The following is a 27,423-nucleotide window of genomic DNA, read 5'->3' on the forward strand; positions in this document are numbered from 1 at the left end:
TTTTGCAATGGCAATGTCTATCCTATGCTGCTATGTTTGAAAGCAGTTAATGTGTTTGATTTCACAGCCTCATAGCTGGAGGGGAATTTGCTTCAGGATGAATTGTACCTGGGGTCTCATCCATATCTGACTTGGATGACATTTAGTTGAGGCTTTGGACTTTAGACTTTTAAGTTGATGCTGGAATGAACAAAGACTTTTGAGCTGTTGGGATAAAATGGATGCATTTTGTATGCAAGAAGGACATTAATTTGGGGGGCCAGGGTTAGAATGTCATAGGCTGAATATTTATGTCCCCCCCCATTCATATGTTGAAACCTAACCCCAGGTATTAGGAGGTGGGGTCTTTGAGAAGTGATTAAGTCATGAGGGTGGAACCGCCATGATTGGGATTAGTGCCCGTTATAAAAAAGATAGCCCAGGGACTTCCCTGGCAGTCCAGTGGTTAAGACTCCACAGTCCCACTGCAGGGTGTGTGGGTTCGATCCCTGGTCGGGAAACTAAGATCCTGCATGGCACATGGTGTGGCCAAAAAATAAAAATAAAAAAAGATATCCCAGAGGGTTCCCTGCCCTCTCTCTGCCATGTGAGGACACAGTGAGGAGACACTGTCTATGAACAGGAAGTGGTTCTCACCAGATACCAAATCTGCTGGTGCCTTGATCTTGAATTTCTGTCTCCACAACTGTGAGAAATAAACTGTTATTTATAAGCCAGCCAGTCTCTGGTATTCTGGAGCAGCCTGAACAAACTAAGCCAGCACCCCAAGGGAAGCTTCAGCACATGGAAAATGGCAACTAACACTTCAGTTAACCACTGCCTGGAGCTGTGGACAGAATGACCTCCCATCTGTCCTGAAGCTAGTTAGAGCAAAAGGGACTGAGCCTGAGACCAGACACTGGTGTCCTCTCTCTGGTGCACCCCAGCACTCCAGATGTTACCTTGTCTGTCCTATGCTTTGGCCTCTGAAGATGAGAGAAAGGAGGAAGGACAGGAGCTTCGGTCAAGTCAACCACTGCTCCACAGAAAGAAGGGACAGACCAATGAACTCCATCCAGTCAGTGACCTTGGACCTGAGCTGGTGCCCTCTTCGCTGGAAGTTATAAGGTTTAAAATTAGATAACTTGTGGCAGTTTTGTTATAAAAAAAAAAAAAAGTACTGGCCACGTGAAGCATTTGTGAACACTTGCATCCAATTTGTCACAGCTCGAAGTATTGGAGCCACATTCTAAGGCATAAAGCTTTGGGTCACAGTCGACATTACCTGTAAAAACAAAACAGTGCTCACCGAGGCAGTGCACATACAAAAAGTGGACCAGTACAGAGAAGATCAGCATGGCCCCTGAGCAAGGATGACTAGCAGATTCATGTAGGCGTCTGTATTTTTAAGAGTAAAATAGTTAACAGTGACTAACAAGGCTGTGGCCCTGCCCACAGCTGTTTCTCTGCCTTTTCTACTCAGCCCTGTGATTTCTCAGGAGGCTGTTGATTCCACACCTGTCCAGTTGACTGCAGATGCCAACTGGTCCTCCTTCAATGGGAATGTTTTGGGTCAGGCAGCAGGTGTTTCATCAGGAGCTCTGTTGGAGATGCTGTGCAGTCCTACTGAAGGCACTGGACATCTGTCCTAACCTTCCATGGGGCTCTGTACACCTGCCCGGAAGGAAGCTCCAGAAAGGTTCTTAGGAGCCCCAGCACCATTCTTATCACAGGACCCTCGTGGAAGGGATGGATCACCAGCTGTACCCAAAGCAGCCTCTGCTGCATCTTTGAGGTTTTCATTTTTCTCTGTGGATGCCAACCCATCTTTCACGTGTTATCTTCCATTCCCAGTCCTTCTTTTCTCTTCACATTCATTTCCTCACTTTTTTTTGGTCTGATGGCTTTTTGTTTTTTAATTTATTACTTTATTTATTTTTGGCTGTGTTGGGTCTTTGTTGCTGTGCGCGGGCTTTCTCTAGTTGAGGCAAGTGGGGGCTACTCTTCGTTCCAGTGTGCGGGCTTCTCATTGTGTTGGCTTCTCTTGTTGTGGAGCACGAGTTCTAGAGCACAAGCTCAGTAGTTGTGGCACACGGGCTCAGTAGTTGTGGCTCGTGGGCTCTAGCGTGCAGGCTCAGTAGCTGTGGCACACAGGCTTAGTTGCTCCGCGGCATGTGGGATCTTCCCAGACCAGGGCTGGAACCCGTGTCCCCTGCATTGGCAGGCAGATTCTTAACCACTGTGCCACCAGGGAAGCCCTGGTCTGATGGCTTTTTATACTATATTTGCTCCTATAGTGGAAGCCACCTAAAATCCTTTTGGAAATGAGGCAAATAAAAATGCTTTTAAAAATCCGGAAAATGTTAGCTTTCAAAGAACTCTCAAATTTATTTATCAGCAAATTAATGAAGGCATATTTTCTGTATGTTCTTTTAAGGTTAGAACAGAAAAAAAGTAACAGAAGTGCAACACACTTCCTCTACCGACAGGAAACCTATTCAAACAGAAACTGAAAAACTAGAAATAAGAATTTCTCCCTACCAAAAATAAGCTCCCACATCCACATCCACATCAAAATAAAAATGTTGAGGAGAGCCTGTAAGAAATTAAATTGTCCACTAATGAGAACCTGCCGTTTAGCACAGGGATCTCTCCTCAGTGCTCTGTGGTGACCTAAATGGGAAGGAAATCCAAAAAAGAGGGGATATATGTATATGTATAATTTGATTCACTTTGCTGCACAGCAGAAACTAACACAACATTGTAAAACAACAATACTCCAATAAAATATTTTTAAAAATTAAATTGCTCAGCAGAAAAACAAAAGCGAGGTAATTGCTTACTGTGTGGCGTGCTGTGTTCCACTCCACTCCATTGTCACACAACAGTGTGGATGAGATGTCCCTCCTGCCTTGCACCATTTGGGCAGAGCAAACTGATGGGAAGTCAGAGTCTTTGAAACAAAAAGCAAACTTGTCCGTTTAGAAGGATGGAACATTATTTCCCAGATAACTCATGGTTGGTCACTGCAGTGGGTTGAAAGTGACCCCCAAGAAGCTATTTCATGGCCTGACCCCCAGAACCTGTGCATGGAACCTTTATTTGGAAAAAAGAGTCTCTGCAGATGTAATTAGGGCTCCTGAGATGAAGTCATCCTGGATTTCCCAGATGGGCCCTAAACCCATTGACACGTGTCACACAGCTGATAAGAGACACACAGAGGAGAAGCACCTAGGGGAGAAGGGCGTGTGGGGACAGTGCAGCCACAGCAAGCCTGGGAGCCTCCAGAAGGTGGAAGAAGCAAGAAATGGAATCTCTCTTGAGCCTCAGAGGAAAGTGTGGCCCTGCTGGCACCCTGATCTCAGACTTCTGGCCTCTAGGGCTGTAAGAGAATCCACTTCTGTCATTTTAAGCTGCTGGGTTTGCAGCCATTGGTGGGGGAGCCTGGAACCCACGAGGTTCGTGGAACTTCGCACACAGAGGAGCTGGCAGAAGGAAGCTGGGTGGGCAGGGGCTGCAGCCTGGGAGCAGACCCTCTGTCCGCTGTCCCATGTGGACCTCTTCTGCCACGCCCCATGTGCATCCTAAACGGCAGCAACGTCGTCAGCCTGGCTGGGCACCCCCTGTTCAAACGTGAGATGATCCTGTTGGGACACCCTGCCGGCATGAGGTAAGGGCCTGCAATGTGTTTGATGGCATGCTAATGGAATCCAGTCATCGGCTTCCTTACAGAGAAAGGGGATGCCCCTCACTGTTTACAGGAACAAACCCCAGGTCTGGATGCCTCCGCATCTCCTCTAAATATAACTATTTGCAGGAAGATGCAGGTGTCTTAGAGGCTGTGGGTCCCACTTGCCACACGTCTCTATCGAGGGTGGCAGTGTGATTTCCTTCCCCTTTACAAATAGGAAACATAACTCCACCTGAGTAGGCAGGATTTGGAATGATTTTGTTTTGTTTTGTTTTGTTTTTTTCAGGCCAGGCTTCGAATGCCAAAAGAGCAACTGGAACTTTTAAAGTGAGTGAGATGTTCTCATGTGTGGGACTTTCTGGTGTGGGTCCAAACACTGAAATGCTTTTGTAAAATTATAAAACTAATTTCTACTTCTGTGGATCATTCTTTAAGGAAATATACACTGGGAGGTGCTTTCAATATTATTTATTATTTTTTTAAAAAAGGAAACAACCAAGATGAGAAAAACAGGTCGAAGGTTAAACATGTGGAATGGAGAATTATGAAGCCATTAAAATAATTCTAAAATATGTTTACTGATCTGGGAAGTGCAGTGGGACACAAAATTATTTTGTAACAATGTTTTTGCATGGAATAAAAACTGTTACAAACACACCAAAATTTAAGTTTTTATTTCTTCAAAATTTTATATTGTTTCACAAATTGGGAGAAAATACTAGATAAGTAGTGCTTCCATTTTTTTCAGCATAAAGAAATACCTATTGGCTTGACATTTTCTTATTCTTTCTAATAAGTTTCAAACTGTACAAGTAGCAGAGTCCATACTTGGAAAGTAAAATCTTGCACCCTGGAGCTGGTGAAAGGCAGCTGCCCCCCACCTCCACCCATGGCTGGATCCTCCAGCCCCCCGCCTCGCCCACCCGAGGCTGGTCCACAGAGTCTCAGGGCTTGTCTGGGAATCTCCAGCTCTGTACCCCACTCAAAGTACAAGGTGTTCCCCATCCTAAGGAGGTGAGAGGGGGATTTAAGATCCACACTGTGAGATCACCCAGCTCAGGTCAGGGTGGCTGCACTCACCAAGGGAGGGATGGGACGTGCCTACACAGAGCACGCCCCAAGCCCTGGGATGTCCTCAGGACAGCTTCCCTGAAAGCCTTTGCTTTTCACATGTAGGGAAGGGCAGTGCTTTAGACGAAGGGGCATCTCCTGAGCGCCCCTCACTTGGGGTTTCTCTCTTCTGCAACGTAAAGCACCTCTTTGTTTTGCTGGCCCTGAAGCCCAGCCCTGGGGGGCAGCAGGGAGCCCACCGCTTCCTCCTTTCACAGTGAGGGTCTCCATTCACAGGAAGGAAAGCCAGATGTTGGAAAACAACTTACGTGAAATTCTATTTTTAATTGAAGAAATAGATGTTCTGAAGGCCTTACTTAGAGATATACGGGATGGTCTGCACAGTTACAGCTGGACTGCAGATGGAGACTCCGCTGAAGGCTGGGACCACACTGAAGTTGTGGACGAGGTGATGTGGGCATTGGCAGGGAGGCGGGGCTCGTCCGACCTTCAGTTGTCACATCCACAGCTTACGTGAGTGGGGAATGGTGTGACAGCTGGGGTGTGGTCTGTGTCCTCTTGAAAATTCTTCCCCGTCAGTAGCTTACATTCACTAAAGCTTGCCCCTGGAAACACACTTTTTCATAATTGCTATGTCACAGGGAAGATTTTGTATTTCAAGAAAACTGACTTCCCACCCAAATAAGTAACAGATTCTGTCTTATTTTGCAGTTAAAAACAAAAGAAGACAAACAAAAGCTCATTTAGAAATGATAGTCTCTGAAAGTCCATACACAAATACTCAAATAGTAAAATATTTTTATTCAGGGACCTAAAGCTCGTGTATTTGACCTACTTAGCACCAGGTCGGGCAACATTATGATGAAGACCAAAGAGATTGGTTTTGCCTCTTCTCCCCCCTTATTAGCACTAGCTTCTTTCCTTTCCTTAGGTTCTGCTTTTTGAAAGACACAGAAAGTTGACACTGACCACCACTGCCTCAAGGCCCCCACTGCCACGGCCCTGGGACAAAGTGCTTCCTCAGTTAGAACTCAGACTGTTATGTTCTCTCAGAACACTTGCTTTTCTAGACTCAGAACATCCTCAAGAACCCAATATTAATCCAAATGATGAATAATTTCTCACACAAGCAATCACGTACTCTATGTAAACTGCCTTGATCCCCAAATACCTACAGAGAATTCCCTGGCGGTCCAGTGGTTAGGAATCTGCACTTCCACTGCAGGGGGCACAGGTTCGATCCTGGGTTGGGGAACTAAGATCCCACAAGCTTCAAAAAAAAAAAAAAAAAAAAAAAAAATATATATTTAACCAAATAGTTACAGAACATTCAAGTCTTTATTATTAAGCAGAGACACTATAAGGGGCACCCAGCAGGTCACACGCATCCGCATTTGACTGCCCCACCGTAACAGCATGATGGAGTAGTTGTCAGGCCTTCAGGAGGGGCTTAAGTCCAGCCTTGCTCTGTGGCCTTGGTGAACAGCCGAACATCACAGGTTGGATAACTCAGCTGCCTGAGAAACACCGAGCCCACTGACCTGGGAAGGTGATGTTAAGAATCTGTATGCGGTGCTGGGCTCCACCTGCAGCTTGGTCAATGTTCAGTGTTGTTATCATTTTGCAGATTAGGGAATTTGGGTCCAAATCAACAAAGTAAATTGTCAAAACTCAAGCAGTTGACAGAGATTGTTAACAGGAAACTCTTTTTAAAATTTGTACAGGAAATGTCAAACTTGGTAAATTATGTACTTAAAAAGTTGAGAGGAGATCAAGTCCAGATGGCCGATTACGCCCTTAAGTCTGCAGGTGAGTAAAGGAGTGACAAGGTCAATATAAAAAGTCGAGGCTTCAAAAGCATCCATGTCCTCTGTGTTTCTTTATCTGGTGTTTATCTATCTGGTAACTGGAGAGGGAGGAAAAACTAACAAACCTAGACAGTAAAGAGGAGAATAGAAATGGTTGTGGGTGAGTGCAGATGTGTAGGCAAAAGCACCACAGAGAAGGTGCGCCTGCACAGGGAGGCTGGGGATGCGTCACAAGCATTATAACAGTCTATCCTCTATATACTAAAACGACTACTAATGACTAATCTAAATGCATTATTAGCGATTCAGTGATAGTGTCTCAAGACTGTATGTAATGTTCTTAGTATCCTCCAAAAATATATTCTTAAGTGCTTAGACTGTGAATCGTTAATCTTAATATTGCCTAGAAGCCCCTGCCTGTGGCAGTGTATGACCATGTGCTCAGTGAAGCATTGGGGGGGGTGGGAGGGAGGAGGGGGAAAGGATGCAAGAGAAAGAGGGGGGAAATACAAAGCACACAGAGGAGCGCTAATTTTTATCAAGTGACAGAAGCCAAACTAATATTGCGGAAATAAATTTGTGTCCTGCATGGAGCAGAGAACATTTGAACCAGCATGATTATTAGTCGTGTGTGTGTGTGTGTGTGTGTGTGTGTGTGTGTGTGTTGAGAGACAGAGCAAAAGGACAGACGTCTGACTTTGAATTCCCTGAAGCCTGAGAGGCATGAGCTTAAATAAGGTGGGAAGGTAACTCACAGAATGCTTTTTTTGTTTGTTTCCTTGGGCATAAATTTATTTATTTATTTTTGGCTGCATTGGGTCTTCATTGCTGTGCACAGGTTTTCTCTAGTTGCGGCGAGCGGGGTCTACTCTTCGTTGCGGTGTGCGGGCTTCTCATTGCGGTGGCTTCTCTTGTTGTGGAGCATGGGCTCTAGGTGCGTGAGCTTCAGTAGTTGTGGCACGTGGGCTCAGTAGTTGTGGTTAACGGGCTCTAGAGCTCAGGCTCAGTTGTTATGGTGCATGAGCTTAGTTGCTCCGTGGCATGTGGGATCCTCCTGGACCAGGGCTCGAACCTGTGGCCCCTGTGTTGGCAGGCGGATTCTTAACCACTGCACCACCAGGGAAGTCCGAGTCTTAGCATTCTGATACAGCCTTTTGATGCCTTCTTCCTATTCTGTTAAATATACGTGCAATTCCATTTGGAAAAACCATAATGACAAAGGTCCGTAGATACCCTGTGTAAAACAAGGAATGGCAGAAAACGTTATGGCTTCTGAATAAATGTTAGCATGATGCACAGCCAGCTTCTGGTTAGGATGAGATGGAGAAAAGCCCAGGGTAGCCTTTCTTCCCTGCTGATGACATACAACTAAAAGAGTTGGACAAAATATAAAAAGCAGCTACCTGAGTATGATGAAAAGTAAACAAAAGGAGGCAGATTGTGGAGGGAAGTAAAAGGCTGGAAATGTGGCCCATGCGGGGGTGAGTTTACTGTTTTTCTTTTCTCTCAAAGCTTGAGCTGAGGCTTGAGCTGCAGTGACAGAGCCGCAAGGTGGTGACAGTGCGGTGGGTGACTAAAATTATGAGAGAAACTCCACCGTTCTAGAAAGAACCAGAACAAAATAGTCCTGTTGGCCAGAGAGTGTAGGAGGAAGGCTTGAGAAGGCCGGACAGGGGAGCAGACGCCCTGACCTCATGTGTGTGGCCTGCTGCCAGCTTGCCTCATAGCTTCTCTTTCACGGAGATGGACCCACGGCAGCACAGCAGCGGCTCTGAGATTTTGACAAAGATTTAGCCACAGCTCGGGTCTTAGACTGTCCACTGAGGGGCACATGGGCAGAACATGCCTATTGTAAAGGCTCTGAAAATGGAACTGAGATTGTTACCACCTCCCATAGAAAAGGAGGGGCATTTATGGTCTGAACATTTCTGGTTGATTGTGTGATGAAACAAACAAAAGCACCCAGAGTCTCACAATATAATATTCAGTATGTCTAGGATACAGTTCAAAATTAGTCGACATACCAAGACCTAGGCAAATGTGACCAACTTGCAAGGGGAAGGAGAACCAGCAGATGCCAACCCACTCCATCAGGACACAGATGTTGGATTATCACACAGAGACTCTGAAGGCAGGTAGTGTAACTAGGCTTCACGTGGTAAAGGTAAGTACAGCTAAAATGAATGAAAAGATATGATCTCTCAGCCAAGACAGAGAAACTATAGAAAATAACCAGATGAAAATTTGAGAAATGAAAATACAACACCTCAAAAAAATTCATTATATGGGCTTAATAATAGGACAATGACAAGAGAAAAGAATTAGTGAAACTGAAGATCGGTAGAAATTATCCAATCTGAAGAAGTGGGAAAAAATGGAAACAATTTTGAAAAAAATGAAACAGCTTCAGAAACCTATGGGACATATATGAAAAGGTCTAACGTTCTCATCCTTGTAGTCTCAGAAGCAAATAAGAGATAAATGCAGAAAAATAATTTATTTGAAGAAATAATAGCTGAAAACATCCCAAATTTTGTTAAAAAAGTAAATTTATAGAGTCAAGAAACTGAGGAAATCAGAAACAAGATAAAGTCAAGGAAAACTATATCCAGACACATCATAAATTTCACAAAACCAAAGATGAGGAAGTCTTGAAAGCAGCTAGAGGAACAAAACACACACATTAATGTGGGAGAATAATGATACAAATGACTGCAGATTTCTTATCGAAAACCAAGGAGACCAGAAGAGAGGGGAACTACACTGTAAAGCACTGAAATAAAGGAAATGCCAATGCAGATCCAGTAAAAATATCCTTTAAGAATGAGGATGAGGGACTTCCCTGGTGGCGCAGTGGTTAAGACTCCATGCTCCCGATTCAGGGGGCCCAGGTTCAATCCCTGGTCAGGGAACTAGATCCCACATGCATGCTGCAACCAAGAGTTCACATGCCACAACTAAGGAGCCAGTGTGCTGCAACTAAGGAGCCCACCTGCCACAACCAAGACCCAGTGCAACCAAATTAAAAAAAAAAACAAAAAGAGAATGAGGGTGAAATGAAGTCATTCTTAGATGAAGGGAAACCAAGGGACTTCTTTGTCAACAGATCTGCTAAAGGAAGTTCTTCAGGGCTAAGGGAAATGACACCAAAATGAAACTTGGAACTTCAGGAAAGAAGAAAGAACAACAGATATGACAAATATCTATAACTATGAGACAATTTTCTTAAGTTCTTTAAAATAGGTATGACTGTTGAAAAGAAAAATTATAACATTAGCTGATGGGGTTTTAATACATGTAGATGGACAACTCTTAAGGAAAGGTCAATAGGTGAAGTTAAAGGGACCTCTTGGTAAAATATTAGCTCTAAATTGACTTTGAAAGGTTAGTTATGTGTATTAAGATTGCCAGAGCAACTACTAAAAAAAGACAAAGTATGTACAGAGGGAACACACCTCAACATAATAAAGCCATATGTGACAAACTCAGAGCTAACGTCATACTCAACAGTGAAAAGCTGAGCACTTTCCTCTAAGATCAGGATCTAGACAAAGATGCCTACTCTCACCATTTTTGTTCAATGTAGTATTGGTAGTCCCAGCCACAGCAATCAGAGAAGAAAAAGAAGTAAAAGGTATCCAAATGGGAGAAAAAGAAATAAAACTGTCGCTATTTGCAGATGACATGATACCATATACAGAGAACCATAAAGACTCTACCAAAAAACTATTACAACCAATAAATGAATTCAGTAAAGTTGCAGGATACAAAATTAATACATAAAAATCTGCTGCATTTCTATACACTAATAACAAATTATCAGAAACAGAAATAAAGAAAACAACTCCATTTACAATTGCACCAGAAAGAATAAAATGCCTAGGAATAAATTTAACTAAGAAGATGAAAGAACTATACTCTGTCCTAGTCAACACTGTACTAGAATTCCTAACAGTAAATTAAGACAAGAATCAGAGAGAGAAGGGGAGGGAAGAGTGGGGGTGGGGAGGGGAAGAGAGGGAAAGAAGAAAGAAGCAAGCAAATTGGAGAGGAAGACATAAAAAACTCCGTATTCACAGACAACATGATGATTTATGTAGAGAATCATCAAAAAATCTACTAGAACTAATAAGTGAAGTTAGTAAGTTCAACTGTATATATATAATTTTTAGATGCTAGTAATAAGAAATTGGAAAAATAAATTTTAAAAACAGTCTTATTCACAACAGCAGTGAAAAACATGCTAAAAGCAAAAAAAAACAAAAAAACAAAAAACCACTAATGAAAGAAATAACAGAAGACCTAAAAAAGTGGACAGATCTTCCAAGTTTGTGTATTAGAGGCACCAATATTGGTAAGGTGGCAATTCTTCCTAACCAGTCTATTGATTCAACACAATCCCAGTCAAAATCTCAGCATGATTGTTTGTAGAAATCTACAAGCTCTTTCTAAAATAGCCAAAACAGTTTTGAAAAGAAGAACAAATTTGGAGGACTCACACTGATTTGAAAGCTTACTATAAAGTTACAGTAATGAGAGAATGTGATGTCGATTAAATTAATGAAACATAATAAAAAGTCCAGAAATAGTCCCACACTAATTAACTTTTGACAAAGGAGAAAAAGCAAGTTGATGGTGCTGGAAGAGTTGGACATTCGTATGCAAAAATAAACCTTGGCTCACACCTTACAAAAGTTAACTCAAAATGCGTTAAATGTAAAAAGTATGATCTAAATATAAAGCTTAAAACTATAAAACTTCTAGAAGAAAAAATAAGAGAAAGTTTTTGTGACTTTGAGTTGGGAAAAGATTTCTTAGACACAATACCCAAAATGTGATCCGGAAAAAGAAAAGAATGGATAATTTGGACTTCATCTAAATTTAAAACTTCTGCTTGGAAAAAGCCATTGAAGAGAATGAAAAGAAAATTCACAGGCTGGGAGACAGGATTGCAAACCAAATACTTGACAAAGGACTTATACCCACAATTTATAAACACTCAAATTTCAATGGTAAGAAAACAGCCAATCCAATAAAAAGTGAGCAAACGATTTGAAAGCCACCTCATCAAAGAAGATATATACATGTCAAAAAAGCACATGAAAAAATGCTCATCATTAGTATCCATGAGTGAAATGTAGATATACCCATTAGAACAGCAAACAAACAAAACCTGACGCGTGAAATGGCGGCAGCAATGGAAAGCAAGCAGAACTCTTACACGGGGCTGGAGAGAATGTAACGGTGGTACAGCCATTTTTGGAAAACCATTTGCCAATTTCTTTCTTTCTTTTTTTTTAAATTGAAATATAGTTGATTTACAATGTTGCATTAGTTTCAGGTGTACAACACAGTCATTCAATATTTTTATAGCTTATACTCCATTTAAAGTCATTACATATAAAATATTGGTTATATTCCCAGTTCTGTGCATTATATCCTTGTATCTTATTTATTTTATGCTTCATAGTTTGCACTTCTTAATCCCCTTCCCCTATCTTGCCCCTCCCCCCAGCCCTCTCCCCTTTGGTAACCACTAGTTTGCTCTTTTGTATCAATGAGTCTGTTTCTGTTTTGTTATAGTCACTCACTCGTTTTATTATTTAGATTCCACATATAAGTGAAAACATACAATAATTGTCTTTCTCTGTCTGACTTACTTCACTAGGGTATGACATTTGACAATTTCTTATGAAGTTAAACATAACACGTATGAGCCAGCAATTCCACCTCTATGTATCAATATTTACCTAAGAGAAGTTTAAACTTATGTTCACAATAAAACCTGTCTGAGAATGTCTACAGCAACTTTATTCATTGTCACCAAAACTGGAAATAGATGAAGGAATAGCTAGTTGTGATGTATCCATATGGTGGAATGTTACTCAGCAATAAGAAGGAACACATTCATTATACCTGCCAGGAAGCTCAAATGTATCAATTGTGCTAAGTGAAAGTAGCCATATTCAAAAGGCTACTACTGCGATTGACTACAAAGAGACAGCAAGAGAGAAGGTCCAGAATAGGCAAATGTAGATAGCAAGTAGGTCAGTGATTGCCTAGGGATGAGGTGGGGTTCGGGGGAGTGACCGCTGAGTGCAATAGGGTTTCTTTGGGTGCTGATTGAAAGTGTTCTAATGTTGATTGCGGTCATGGTTGTGCAACTCTGTGAATATGCTAAAAACCACTGAATTGTACACTTTAAATGAGTAAATTGGGTAGTATGTATATCTCAATAAAGCTGAATAGAAACTTAAAAAATGAGAATGAGAAAAGTGAATTTGAATTACTTAAAAACCCTACCTGCCACAATTAGCGTTTTCTGAACTAGATTATGGCTGGGGTGGGGTCAGTCCTCACATCAGTATGTGGAAGTTTAATTCCCGTCCAACCAGTCAGCCCAGCAGGAAAATTCATTGACCAAGCAGACCGTGTCAGCACTCAAAAACAAGGTACTCACAGGGTTGCCAGGTAAAATAAAGGATGCTCCGTGAAATTTGAGTTTCAGGTAAACAGCAAACAATTTTTTAGTATATGTCCCAGATATTGTATGGGACGTAACTGTACTAAAAGATTATTCATAGTTTATGTAAAATTAAAATTTAACTGGGAATCTTGTGTTTCTACTTGCTAAGTCCTGCATCCCTGGGTACATTCACTATTTCAAATCCTACCATCTTAGAAAAGGCACTGGTGATCTGATATTCACCACGTATGTGTCTTTTTAATGTTGTATTGTGATATCCAGATGGAATTTAAGGAAGTGATTTGCATTTTCTTTATTTCTTATGTATCAGATACATTTTGCTTCTAAAATGAAGTAACCTGAAGAGATAATATTTGATGAGTATATTTTATATTTCTTTGATTAAAATGAAAGCTCAATAAATCTGCAGAATGGCTGTTATGAATACAACTTGTTAGTACATTTATGACATTGCTGGTCATTCTGCTTTTGTTTTTGATTGAATTGGGCTTATTTATCACATGACTTGTTGAAGTATGGGGATCCATATGTCTCCTTAGCTAATAAATACAGTACACATATTTCCATGTCTAAATCAATTGCTCCAGATTTCAATTTTTTATTGTAATATCAGTTCCAGAAGTTTTGTGAAACCACACAGAGTAAGAATGGTTTTCTCAAAGTGACAAAATTTCAGTGGTAGTGAAAGCTGAAAGTCATACTTTTCTTATCAGTTTCCTGGTATGAATTTTACCTTATTTGTAAGTTGCCCAGTAATAGTTTCCCAACAACATTAAAATCTAAATGGTGTTTTGAATTGTGTGATTTTTTTAATTTTAAAAATTATTTGATAATTTCAGGAGCCTCTGTTCTTGAAGCTGGGACCTCAGAAAGTTACAAAGATAATAAAGCAAAACTCTACTGGCATGGGATTGGGTTCTTAAATTATGAAATGCCTCCAGATATCATTCTCCAGGTAAAAGCTAGATTTAAAATAACCTGTTTATATTTTAGCGTTCTGTTCCTATCACTTATCAGGAAAAATTTTAATGTCTGAAATGGCAACAACTCTGAACTTGTCAGGGAAACTGAAACGGTACTCTTGCATTTTTACAGTCATCAAAATACGTGAAATATTTCCTACTTATGGGCAATGAACTATGATTAATTAATTAATTAATAATTATTTATTATTCTAAGATCAGTGAACTACAGTATGTACTTCTCAAATAAAACATACACATTCCATATCTTTTCTTTAAGTTGATTCTGTGGTCTTCCTTTTCCACTGAAAACTTCAGTCACTCAACAAACACTTGTTGAAGATGCATGACCCCTAAGTGCAAGTACAGTGCTATGTGCTGTTCAGGCCAACACATTTTTATAAAGTCCAATTATAATAGGAGAAATTTCCAAGTAAGATTTTCACTATCATTTCAGTTCAATTCAAAAGGCATTAGACACCAACTGACAGTACAGTTCTTCTTAACTATAACTACACACCTGAATTTATTTCCAGTTTAGAAATACCTTCAGTGGCAAATGTATAGATCTCACTTCAGAGTACAGTCTAGATCTAGAAAATGGTAGACATCATCTTTCTTCCTTACCACCCGTATAGCCAGCTTCGCTATCACCACCATTATCATCACCACTACTACCATCACCACCACCATCACCATCATCACCTGCCATCATTGTCACCACAGTGACTGCCACCACCCTCTTCATTACCACCACCAGCACTGTCTTCACCAGTGCCTTCACCACTCATACCAACTAGCTGCCTGTAGCAACTTACAGTCTAGTTAGAGCAATAAAAGAAAACATACTCACACAATAAAAGGCTCTGATTGACATCAGCACAACCAAAACTATGGGTATCATGGAAGCTTTCCTGTTTGATACATCCCACACAGTGCCTTCATATTATAGGCATAAGCAAGTTCTTTGGTCAATAGTGATTAGCTGGCCAACATTGTAGGAGTGGATTTATATAAGCAGATAAAAGATTAATGCAGTGTTTTCTTCCCAGCCGGATGTCCACCCTGGGAAGTGCTGGGCCTTTCCAGGTTCCCAGGGTCATGCCCTAATCAAGCTTGCCAGGAAGATCATACCAACTGCTGTCACCATGGAGCACATCTCAGAGAAGGTGTCTCCCTCAGGAAACATCTCCAGCGCACCCAAGGAATTTTCTGTCTATGTGAGAAGCTGTCTAAATCTTCATTCAGAAGGGGTTATAGTAGATGATTGGTTAGGAATTGGGAACTGGGATCTCATCTGAACTGTGCAGCTAACCATTTGTATCACTGTGAGAAAATCACTTACTTCCTGGATCTCTGTTTTGTCATCTACAAAGTAAGAGGGTTGGACCAGATGATTACTATTACTTAATTCTATTGTTTACTTTTATCAAAGTTATACGAGTATAATTTAAAAAGAAACATTCCCATGTTTATAAGGAAACATGATTTTCCCTTGTCCCACTTCTCCCACCTCAATTTTTACTCTCTGGAAGCTTCCCCTTGCAACAGTCTTAGCTGCTTATGTCATTACTGACTTCATGTTTGCTTTTACTGTTATTCCTTGATTTTTCAGTTTTGATTATTATCTACTGACTTCCTCTAATGGAAAATGGAGATTAGTTCTCTTCCATGCCTCTCCCATTCTCCCAAAATGTTTACGTCTTAACTTAAAAAAAAACCAAACAGGTTTATTGAGATATAATTCACACTCTGGTGATTCAGTCATGTAAAGTGTACACTTAGTACACAACTTAGAGTTGTGTAACCATCAACATGATCAATTTTAGAATATTTTTACTATTCTCCAAAGAAAGCCTGCACCCCTTAGCTGTCACTTCCCATCCCCCACCTCACTCCCCCAGCCGCTGACAACCACTAATCTACTTTGTACCTGTAGCTTTCCCTATTTTGGATATTTTGTATAAAATGGAATCATATAATACGTGGTCTTTTTTTTTTTAAATGAATTAATTAATTAATTTTTGGCTGCTTTGGGTCTCCGTTGCTGTGCGCAGGCTTTCTCTAGTTGCAGCGAGTGGTGGCTTCTCTTTGTTGCAGACCGTGGGCTCTAGGCACACAGACCTCAGTAGTTGTGGCTTGCGGGCTCTAGAGTGCAGCCTCAGTAGTTGTGGCACACAGGCCCAGTTGCTCCATGGCATGTGGGATCTTCCCAGACCAGGGCTCGAACCCGTGTCCCCTGAACTGGCAGGCGGATTCCTAACCACTGCGCCACCAGGGAAGTACTGGTCTTTTGTGAATGGCTTCTTTCACTCAGCATGTTTCCAAGGTTCATGGATGTTATAATGTGTCAGTACTTCATATTTTTAATTGCCGGATAATACTTTCTTATATAGATAGACCCCTTTTATTGATCCGTTCATCAGTTGCTGGACATTTGAATGGTTCCCACCCATTTGACTATTATGAATAAATCTGCTGTGAGGAGCTGTGTACAAGGTTTTCTGTGGACCTCAGGCTTCATTTCTCTTGGGTTTGTGCCACAGAGCGGAATTGCTAGATCTGAATCCATGTTTCATGTGTGAGACACTGCCAGATGGCTTATCTCAGTTTCAATCCATAGCCAACATTTTCACTGTGACTCTGTGAACAATATTGTTTTAGTTGAGTCATACAATGCACTGGAATACTATTTTCTTTATATGAAAATTTTGATGTTCTTGAGGATAATTGCCTCATTTTAATTTAATTTGCTTAGTTATCTATATTTCTATCATGAAAACATTTCCAACCTCTTCTTCAGATGTGTAAATATCCTCCCATTCTGCCCATTCATGTCAGATACTTTATAAATAATTTCTTTTTTATTTTTTAAAGATATCCTCTGGAGCACTGCTCATCTGCTCCAACCTGGTTCCTGGCCACGCCTAATGCACAATTGTTGTCAGGGGGTTTCATGTCCACATCCTGGGGATTTGACTTATCTAATCTATTTTTTTTAACATCTTTATTGGAGTATAATTGCTTTACAATGGTGTGTTAGTTTCTGCTTTATAACAAAGTGAATCAGTTATACATATACCTATGTCCCCATATCTCTTCCCTCTTGCGTCTACCTCCCTCCTACCCTCCCTATCCCACCCCTCTAGGCGGTCACAAAGCACCGAGCTGATCTCCCTGTGCTATGCGGCTGCTTCCCACTAGCTATCTATTTTATGTTTGGTAGTGTATATGTGTCCATGCCACTCTCTCACTTTGCCCCAACTTACCCTTCCCCCTCCCCATATCCTCAAGTCCATTATCTAGGAGGTCTGTGTCTTTATTCCTGTCTTGCCCCGAGGTTCTTCATGACCATTTTAAAAAATTTTTTTAGATTCCATATATATGTGTTAGCATATGATATTTGTTTCTCTCTTTCTGACTTACTTCACTCTGTATGACAGACTCTAGGTCCACCCACCTCACTACAAATAACTCAATTTCATTTATTTTTATGGCTGAGTAATATTCCATTGTCTATATGTGCCACATCTTCTTTATCCATTCATCTGTCGACGGACACTTAGGTTGCTTCCATGCCCTATTGTAAATAGTGTTGCAATTAACATTGTGGTACTTGACTCTTTTTGAATTATGGTTTTCTCAGGGTATATTCCCAGTATTGGGATTGCTGGGTCATATGGTAGTTCTATTTTTAGTTTTTTAAGGAACCTCCATACTGTTCTCCATAGTGGCTGTATCAATTTACATTCCCACCAACAGTGCAAGAGGGTTCCCTTTTCTCCACACCCTCTCCAGCATTTACTGTTTGTAGATTTTTTGATGATGGACATTCTGACTGGTGTGAGGTGATACCTCATTGTAGTTTTGTCTAATCTATTATTTTAAAAATCTTTTCTATCTTATTTTTCTTCTTTGTTTTCTGTTCCACCTTCTGGAATATTTTATCAATTTATATTTTAAACCCTGTGCTAAATTTTTCATTTCTGCTGTCATGATTATTCTAAGACTCTTTTTCTATAAATACTCCTTTTTCTAGAGTGTATATGTTTTCCTATATTACTGGATGCAATTACAGTTTTGTTCCATGTTTTTAGCTCCCTCACATCTTTACTCCCAAGTACCCCCTTTCCTATTTGTTAACAGGGGCTCCATGTTTCTTGTTAGTTGCTTTCCACATGTGTCTGGTGGCTGGCTTTTGCTGCACACATGAGAGGCAAGTCAACAGTGAGCTTCACGGCTAGGTGGTCTGGTTGGAGACTGCAGAGTGTGGTATCCAGAAGTTTGACCCCAGGAATCCTGCAACCTTGTGCCCAGGGGGTTTCAGCTTGGCCAATGTGCTGGGTGTGGAGGTGCACAGCCCACCATTCATGCAGAGGTTATACCTTCACCTCTTAGTTTTGCAGGGTGCTCCTGAGGTCAACTTTCCTAGAGCTGGGGGGAAAAAGATAATCCTTTTCTGGACAAGGGCAGGGGTGATGACCAGGGTATAACTGCTTCTTAAAAAGACAGTTAGCCCACTCTCAGATGTGGGGACCTCTCAACCTCATGCTGGGCCCCATTGCACGGCCCCAGCTCTGGCCCTTTCTGGGCCCTTGCAGTAAACATCAGCACCAGCATGCTGTTGATTCCCCCTACAGCCAGGGTAGCGTGAGTTTTTTCCAGGCCACTATACCAGTCACCATTTGGCCATCTCCAGATGTTTTTCTCTCAGTGTCTGCTCCCATGTTTTCCTCAGAGGTTTATGCCTTACTTCAATCCCTTCGTGTTCCTATCCAAAGGAGGGCTCAGAGTTAAACAAGGGTGCTCAGCCTGCCTTGTGTGTCATTCAAACCATTAAATGTCATGGTCCTGGAGTTATAAAACACAGAGACTACTGTCCTTTGATGCAAGCCTGATGCCATCCACAGTCAGTGTCTGCAGACACCTATAGTTGAGCTATGTTGGATTTGAGCAGATCAAACCCTGTCTCACAAAAGTGTGCACAGCTGCTCATTATAGAGGGATTTTATGGATGTATCCTTCAGGCAAAAATCCTTTAGTAAGAAAAATTACTTCTCATTGTTTTTCTCTAATATTAGTGAATTTATGAACCAAGTGAAATTAAAATAGAATGATAAAGAAGGTGGAAATAAAAGTAGCATGCCTCTCAACAGGCTACAGGAACTATATGAGACTTTACATATATATATAAAATGTGAAATATGTATATTGATATGTCAATATATAGATGAATGTATATATTATATATAATATATATAATTGAATATATTATATATAACTGAATATAATATATATTAGAAATAATTGAATATATAATATATATTATATAAAATTGTGAGTGCATTATTTAGTCATGATGTATCCAATTCTTTTAAAAAATTAATTTATAAATAGTTTAAGTGTTGATATTATGATTTTCATTATATTGAATAAAATGACTGAACTCATGAAATCTTTATTCAAGGAACCTAACAATAAACTTTAGATTTACAGGGTAAATTAACTTCCACCAGTGTGCTCTCCTCTCAAAAATCTTCAATTTTAAAGGGTAGAGAGAAGCAAGAAGAACTACAATCCTGCAGCCTATGGAACAGAAACCACATTCACAGAGAAATAGACAAGATGAAAAGGCAGAGGGCTATGTAACAGATGAAGGAACAAGATAAAACCCCAGAAAAACAACTTAATGAAGTGGAGATAGGGCAACCTTCCAGAAAAAGAATTCAGAATAATGATAGTGAAGATGATCCAGGACCTCAGAAAAAGAATGGAGGCAAAGATCGTGAAGACGCAAGAAATGTTTAAAAAAGACCTAGAAGAATTAAAGAACAAAGAAACAGAGATGAACAATAAAATAACTGAAATAAAAACTACACTAGAAGGAATCAATAGCAGAATAACTGAGACAGAAGAATGGATAAGTGACCTGGAAGGCAGAATGGTGGAATTCACTGTTGTGGAACAGAATAAAGAAAAAAGAATGAAAATAAATGAAGACAGCCTAAGAGACCTCTGGGACAACATTAAACGCAACGACATTCACATTATAGGGGTCGCAGAAGGAGAAGAGAGCAAGAAAGGACCAGAGAAAATATTTGAAGAGATTATAACCAAAAACTTCCCTAACATGGGAAAGGAAATAGCCACCCAAGTCCAGGAAGCGCAGTGAGTTCCATACAGGATAAACCCAAGGAGAAACACGCCGAGACACATAGTAATCAAACTGGCAAAAAATAAAGACAAAGAAAAATTATTGAAAGCAGCAAGGGAAACATGACAAATAACACACAAGCGAACTCCCATAAGGTTAACAGCTGATTTCTCAGCAGAAACTCTACAAGCCAGAAGGGAGTGGCATGATATACTTAAAGTGATGAAAGGGAATAACGTGCAGCCAAGATTACTCTACCTGGCAAGGATCTCATTCAGATTCCATGGAGAAATCAAAAGCTTTACAGACAAGCAAAAGTTAAGAGAATTCAGCACCACCAAAGCAGCTCTACAACAAATGCTAAAGGAACTTCTCTAAGTGGGAAACACAAGAGAAGAAAAGGACCTACAAAAACAAACCCAAAACAATTAAGAAAATGGTCAAAGGAACATACAAATCGATAATTACCTTAAACGTGAATGGATTAAATGCTCCAACCAAGAGACACAGGCTTGCTGAATGGATACAGAAACAAGACCCATATATATGCTGTCTACAAGAGACCCACTTCAGACCTAGGGATACATACAGACTGAAAGAGAGTGGATGGAAAAAGATATTCCATGCAAATGGAAATCAAAAGAAAGCTGGAGTAGCAATACTCATATCAGATAAAATAGCCTTTAAAATAAAGAATGTTACAAGAGACAAGGAAGGACACTACATAATGATCAAGGTATCAATCCAAGAAGAAGATATGACAATTAAAAATATGTATGCAGCCAACATAGGAGCACCTCAATATATAAGGCACTGCTAACGGCTATAAAAGAGGAAATCAACAGTAACACAATAATAGTGGGGGACTTTAACACCTCACTTACACCAATGGACAGATCATCCAAAATGAAAATAAGTAAGGAAACAGAAGCTTTAAATGACACAATAGACCAGATAGATTTAATTTATATTTATAGGACATTCCATCCCAAAACAGCAGATTACACTTTCTTCTCAAGTGTGCACAGAACAGTCTCCAGGATAGATCACATCTTGGGTCACAAATCAAGCCTCAGTAAATTTAAGAAAATTGAAGTCATATCAAGCATCTTTTCTGTCCACAATGCTATGAGATTAGAAATGACTTACAGGGAAAAAAATGTAAAAAACACAAACAGAGCTTCCCTGGTGGTGCAGTGGTTGAGAGTCCGCCTGCCGATGCAGGGGACACGGGTTCGTGCCCTGGTCTGGGAAGATCCCACATGCCGCAGAGCGGCTGGGCCTGTGAGCCATGGCCACCGAGCCTGCATGTCCAGAGCCTGTGCTCCACAACGGGAGAGGCCACCACAGTGAGAGGCCTGCATACCACAAAAACAAAAAACAACAAAAAAAAAACCCACAAACACATGGAGGCTAAACAATACATTACTAAATAACCAAGAGATCACTGAAGAAATCAAAGAGGAAATCAAAAAATACCTAGAGACAAATGACAATGAAAACATGATGATCCAAAACCTATGGGATGCAGCAAAAACCTTTCTAAGAGGGAAGTTTATAGTTATACAAGCTGATCTCAAGAAACAAAAAAAATCTCAAATAAACAATCTAACCTTACACCTAGAGGAACTAGAGAAAGAAGAACAAACAAAATTCAAAGTTAGCAGAAGGAAATAAATCATAAAGATCAGAGCAGAAATAAATGAAATAGAAACAAAGAAAACAATAGCAAAGATCAATAAAACTAAAAGCTGGTTCTTTGAGAAGATAAGCAAAATTGATAAACCATTAGCCAGACTCATCAAGAAAAAGAGGGAGGAGACGCAAATCAATAAAATTAGAAATGAAAAAGGAGAAGTTACAACAGACACCACAGAAATACAAAGCATTCTAAGAGACTACTACAAGCAACTCTATGCCAATAAAATGGACAACCTGGAAGAAATGGACAAATTCTTAGAAAGGTATAACCTTCCAAGACTGAACCAGGAAGAAATAGAAAAAAGGAACAGACCAATCACAAGTAATGAAATTGAAACTGTGATTAAAAATCTTCCAACAGGGCTTCCCTGGTGGCGCAGTGGTTGAGAGTCCGCCTGCCGATGCAGGGGACACGGGTTCGTGCCCCGGTCCGGGAAGATCCCACATGCCGCGGAGCAGCTGGGCCCGTGAGCCACGGCCGCTGAGCCTGCGCGTCCGGAGCCTGTGCTCCGCAACGGGAGAGGCCACAACAGTGAGAGGCCCGCGAACCGCAAAAAAAAAAAAAAAAAAGAAAAAATCTTCCAACAAACCAAAGTCCAGGATCAGATGGCTACACAGGTGAATTCTATCAAACATTTAGAGAAGAGATAACACCCATCCTTCTCAAACTCTTCCAAAAAACTGCAGAGGAAGGAACACTCCCAAACTCATTCTATGAGGCCACCATCACCCTGATAACAAAACCAGACAAAGATACTACAAAAAAAGAAAATTACAGACCAATATCACTGATGAATATAGATGCAAAAATCCTCAACAAAGTACAAGCAAACAGAATTCAACCACACATTAAAAAGATCATACACCATGATCAAGTGGAATTTATCCGAGAGATGCAAGGATTCTTCAATATATGCAATCAATGTGATACACCGTATTAACAAACTGAAGAATAAAAAACCATATGATCATGTCAATAGATGCAGAAAAAGCTTTTGACAAATTCAACAACCATTTATAAAAAAAAACTCTCCAGAAAGTGGGCATAGAGGGAAGGTACTTCAAAATAATAAAGGCCATATATGACAAACCCACAGCAAACGTCATTCTCAATGGTGAAAAACTGAAAGCATTTCATCTAAGATCAGGAACAAGGCAAGGATGTCCCCTCTCACCAATATTATTCAACATAGTTTTGGTAGTCCTAGACACAGCAATCAGAGAAGAAAAAGAAATAAAAGGAATACAATTTGGAAAAGAAGAAGTAAAACTGTCACTGTTTGCAGATGACATGATACCATACATAGAGAATCCTGAAGATGCCAACAGAAAACTACTAGAGCTAATCAATGAATTCGGCATTGCTGCAGGATACAAAATTAATGCACAGAAATCTCCTGCAGTTCTATATACTAATGATGAAAAATCTGAAAGAGAAATTAAGGAGACTCTCCAATTTACCATTGCAACAAAAAGAAAAAAATACCTAGGAATAAACCTACCTAAGGAGACAAAAACCTGTATGCAGAAAACTATAAGACACTGATGAAAGAAATTAAAGATGATACCAAGAGATGGAGAGATATACCATGTTCTTGGGTTGGAAGAATCAATACTGTGAAGATGACTGTACTACAGAAAGCAATCTGCAGATTCAATGCAATCCCTATCAAATTACCAATGGCATTTTTTTTACAGAACTGGAACAAAATGTCTTAAAATTTGTATGGAGACACAAAAGACCCTGAATAGCCAAAGCGGTCTTGAGGGACAAAAACGGAGCTGGAGGAATCAGACTCCCTGACTTCAGACTATACTACAAAGCTACAGTAATCAAGACAATATGGTACTGGCACAAAAACAGAAATATAGATCAATGGAACAGGACAGAAAGCCCAGAGATAAACCCACGTACCTATGGTCAACTAATCTATGACAAAGGAGGCAAGGATATACAATGTAGAAAAGACAGTCTTTCCAATAAGTGGTGCTGGGAAAACTGGACAGCTACATGTAAAAGAATGAAATTAGAACACTCCCGAACACCATACACAAAAATAAACTCAAAATGGATTAGATACCTAAATGTAAGACTGGACACCATAAAACTCTTAGAGTAGGAAGAACACTCTTTGAGGTAAATCACAGCAAGATATTTTTTGATCCACCTCCTAGAGTAATGGGAATAAAAACAGAAATAAACAAATGGGACCTAATGAAACTTCAAAGCTTTTGCATAGCAAAGGAAACCATAAACAAGACGAAAAGAAAACCCTCAGAATGGGAGAAAATATTTACAAATGAATCATCGGACAAAGGATTAATCTCCAAAATATATAAACAGGTCATGTGGCTCAATATTAAAAAAATAAACAACCCAATCCAAAAATGGGCAGAGGACCTAAATAGACATTTCTCCAAAGAAGACATACAGATGGCCAAGAAGCACATGAAAAGCTGCTCAACATCACTAATTATTAGAGAAATGTAAATCAAAACTACAATGAGGTATCACCTCACACCAGTTAGAATGGGCAGCATCAGAAAATCTAGAAGCAACAGGTGCTGGAGAGGGTGTGAAGAAACAGCAACCCTCTTGCACTGTTGGTGGGAATGTAAATTGATACAGCCACTATGGAGAACAGTACGGAGGTTCCTTAAAGAATTAAAAATAGAATTACCATATGACCCAGCAATCCCACTACTGTGCATATAACCTGAGAAAACCATAATTCAAAAAGACACATGCACCCCAATGTTCATTGCAGCACTATTTACAATAGCCAGGTCATGGAGTCAACCTAAATGCCCATGAACAGACGAATGGATAAAGAAGTGTGGTACATATATACAATGGAATATTACTCAGCCATAAAAAGGAACGAAAGTGGGTCATTTGTAGAGATGTGGATGGATCTGGAGACTGTCATACAGAGTGAATTAAGTCAGAAAGAGAAAAACACATATCATATATTAACGCATATATGTGGAACCTAGAAATGGTACAGATGAACCAGTTTGCCAAGCAGAAATTGAGACACAGAAGTAGAGGAAAAACATATGGACACCAAGGGGGGAAAGCGTCAGTGGGGTGGGGGTGGTGGTGTGATGAATTGGGCAATTGGGATTGACATGTATACACTGATGTGTATTAAATGGATGACTAATAAGAAAAAAAATATTTGATAGTGGAAAAAAATAAATAAAGGTTAGAGAAGGAAGGTCAAAAGCACAAGGGTAATTGCATACACAAATCAACAAAAGCTTACTTTTTGGATGGAGCTATTTGTGTGATCAAAGTTTGGCAAACTGGTTAAGTTTCACGCATATTGGGTCAATATGGGGACTCATTTGGTGTTTATTTTATTCAAACTATAGCAAATACATTTATGAGGCCAAAGTCAATTTTGGAATTTGCTCTGTCATCTCTCTTTCTCACCTCTTTGTTTATCTCTCTATCTGAATCTATTCGGCCCTTTGATTAGCCTGTTTCTTGCCTAAGGGCTCCCCCACCAGAGTTAAACACCTTTTGGGTTTATAGGGCAGTACTGGCAGCTAGCATAGCGCTGTGCCCCGGAGGACGCCCAAAGATGTCTGGAGAATAGTTGCTGCTTGAACAGACACTTGCCTCCATTTACTGTAACTGAACACCCATTCATTACAACCTCTGTGTCTGTTGTTTTCTTTACAGGGTGTCTCGAAACAATGTGAAGGAGAAGAAATTTTCCTAGGTCAGTTTATATATAATAAAACAGGAACCACAGTTCAAACATTTGCGCTCCAGGTAATGAGACCCTTGGGAAAAGATAGGGTATCAGTGACTCCATCCCAGGGAGGGATTTGTTGGGATTGCTTGATGCAAAGTGGTGTGTGTGAGAATAATTCTGACAAAAGTATGCGATAAGCAAAGCTTGTCTGAATTTAAATTCTTAGCTCCAATCATGTACATAAGTTTTAATGCAAAAAATAGGCAAATATAAAATTTATTTCTAAGCCAAATTCGTCATCATTTGCTATCACTTATATATATATATATATATATATATATATATATTCTCTTTCTCATCCTTATCTTACTTATTAGATTCCCTTGATAAGATTAGGTGTGATGGTCACTATCATCTTCCTTCCGTAAAAGGGATGGGGATGATGATGGTACAAAATGAGATGGTTGGGGGCAGAGAGGAACTTGGAGAGAATAAATATTTAATACCAAATAATATAAGTAACACTTCTCACCCTAACTCAATGGGGAAAGAATACCAACTGGTAACTTAGAAACCCTTGAAAGTCATTAAGGCATATGAAATATATTTAATCATTTCTCATTAGTCACAGGAAGTAATGAAGAGATGCAGAAGGCATCTCAAACCATGTAAAAACAAGTGTGTCACTACACTTCTTGGCCAATGGTGAGAAAATCTAAGCTGAAAGCAGTATATGTGTCAGAAATGAACGTACTTGTAGAGTTTCACATTCAGTTGTATACCCACATCCCTCCCTGGGGCAGCCAACAAGGAGCACCATGGAGGCTGGACAAGGCAGTGAGAGGCCTCGAAGTATAGACCACCATGTTATCTCCCTCCCCTGTATTTGCCTTTTTATGAGCTCTTTACTTACAGTAGCTCATTACATCATCCATTAGACTGGTACTTGAAAGTACTTGACTTAGGAAAGACAGTGTTTTAATTTTTTATTACATCAGCATGACTCAGGGTTCTTTGAGAAGGTTTATTTTATAAGACATTAATTTCAATCTTTTCTGTATTTTCAGCATGAAGTTTCTGAATTCTTATTATGTATGAAACTTAAAATCCTTAGCAATTGGGGACACCCGAAGTATACTTGTTTATATAGATTCAGGGTTCATGGCACCCCAAGAGATGACACCTAGAAGAACTGGTGCAGAAGCCCATGACCACATGTCCAAAATATTCAAGTGATTCCCTTAGTTTACACCACACCTATAGGAATCAAAAATCAGAAGTGAGAAAGAAACCTCCAAGTGGTTCCTACCTGCCAGTAAAAAGTGAATGAATTTTACTAATAAAAAAATAAAAAAGTAAATTCAATCTCTCTGCATTACTGTGTTTTTTAAAAATTTTTAGCCACAGGGCATGTGGGATCTTAGCTCCCCAACCAGCTCCCCAACAGCCCCTGCAGAGGAAGCTCAGAGTCTTAACCACTGGACCGCCAGGGAAGTCCCATGTTAGTGTAGCTTCTGAGGATGAATCATGTTGTTGAAGCACTGAAAAATGAGTTTGCATTTAGAAGAAGATGGTATTTTTCAACAGTCTTTCACATAATAGCATCTTTGCCTTCATTTATTATTCATCCATACCGGGAATGGATGTTTGCTGTTAAAACTGTTATTTAACACTGATCTGGATACACTGTCAGCGCAATTAGAGAAGCTAATAAAATTAGAGGTAAAAATTAGTGAGGAAGTCCGACCATGACTAATTTGCAGATGACTTGATGAATTCCTTGAAATGCAATAAATTCGATTAAAAAATACATTACAAACACAGATGGAGACAAAATTATCATATATAAATCAAAATCATTCA

At 40.0% G+C, this 27,423-nt stretch overlaps 1 protein-coding gene and 1 non-coding gene across 2 annotated transcripts in view; both read left to right on the forward strand.

The window, feature by feature from the left end:
- Window positions 1-26,936, forward strand: part of SUN3 (Sad1 and UNC84 domain containing 3) — a 40,379-nt gene extending 13,443 nt beyond the window's left edge. Inside the window, exons 4-10 of the mRNA XM_049715186.1 lie at window positions 3,957-3,997; window positions 5,018-5,189; window positions 6,466-6,550; window positions 13,876-13,991; window positions 15,051-15,218; window positions 25,545-25,637; window positions 26,628-26,936. Coding sequence (XP_049571143.1) covers window positions 3,957-3,997; window positions 5,018-5,189; window positions 6,466-6,550; window positions 13,876-13,991; window positions 15,051-15,218; window positions 25,545-25,637; window positions 26,628-26,747 — 795 coding nt within the window. The 3' untranslated portion in view covers window positions 26,748-26,936. The remainder of the gene's footprint in view (window positions 1-3,956; window positions 3,998-5,017; window positions 5,190-6,465; window positions 6,551-13,875; window positions 13,992-15,050; window positions 15,219-25,544; window positions 25,638-26,627) is intronic.
- On the forward strand, window positions 1,281-1,387 carry LOC117195946 (U6 spliceosomal RNA). Its single transcript, XR_004475885.1, has one exon. It is a non-coding gene; the product is annotated as a U6 spliceosomal RNA (small nuclear RNA).
- Window positions 26,937-27,423: the final 487 nt, after the last annotated feature.

Source organism: Orcinus orca, chromosome 9, assembly GCF_937001465.1.
Source record: "Orcinus orca chromosome 9, mOrcOrc1.1, whole genome shotgun sequence".
Classification (NCBI taxonomy): Eukaryota; Metazoa; Chordata; class Mammalia; order Artiodactyla; family Delphinidae; genus Orcinus; species Orcinus orca.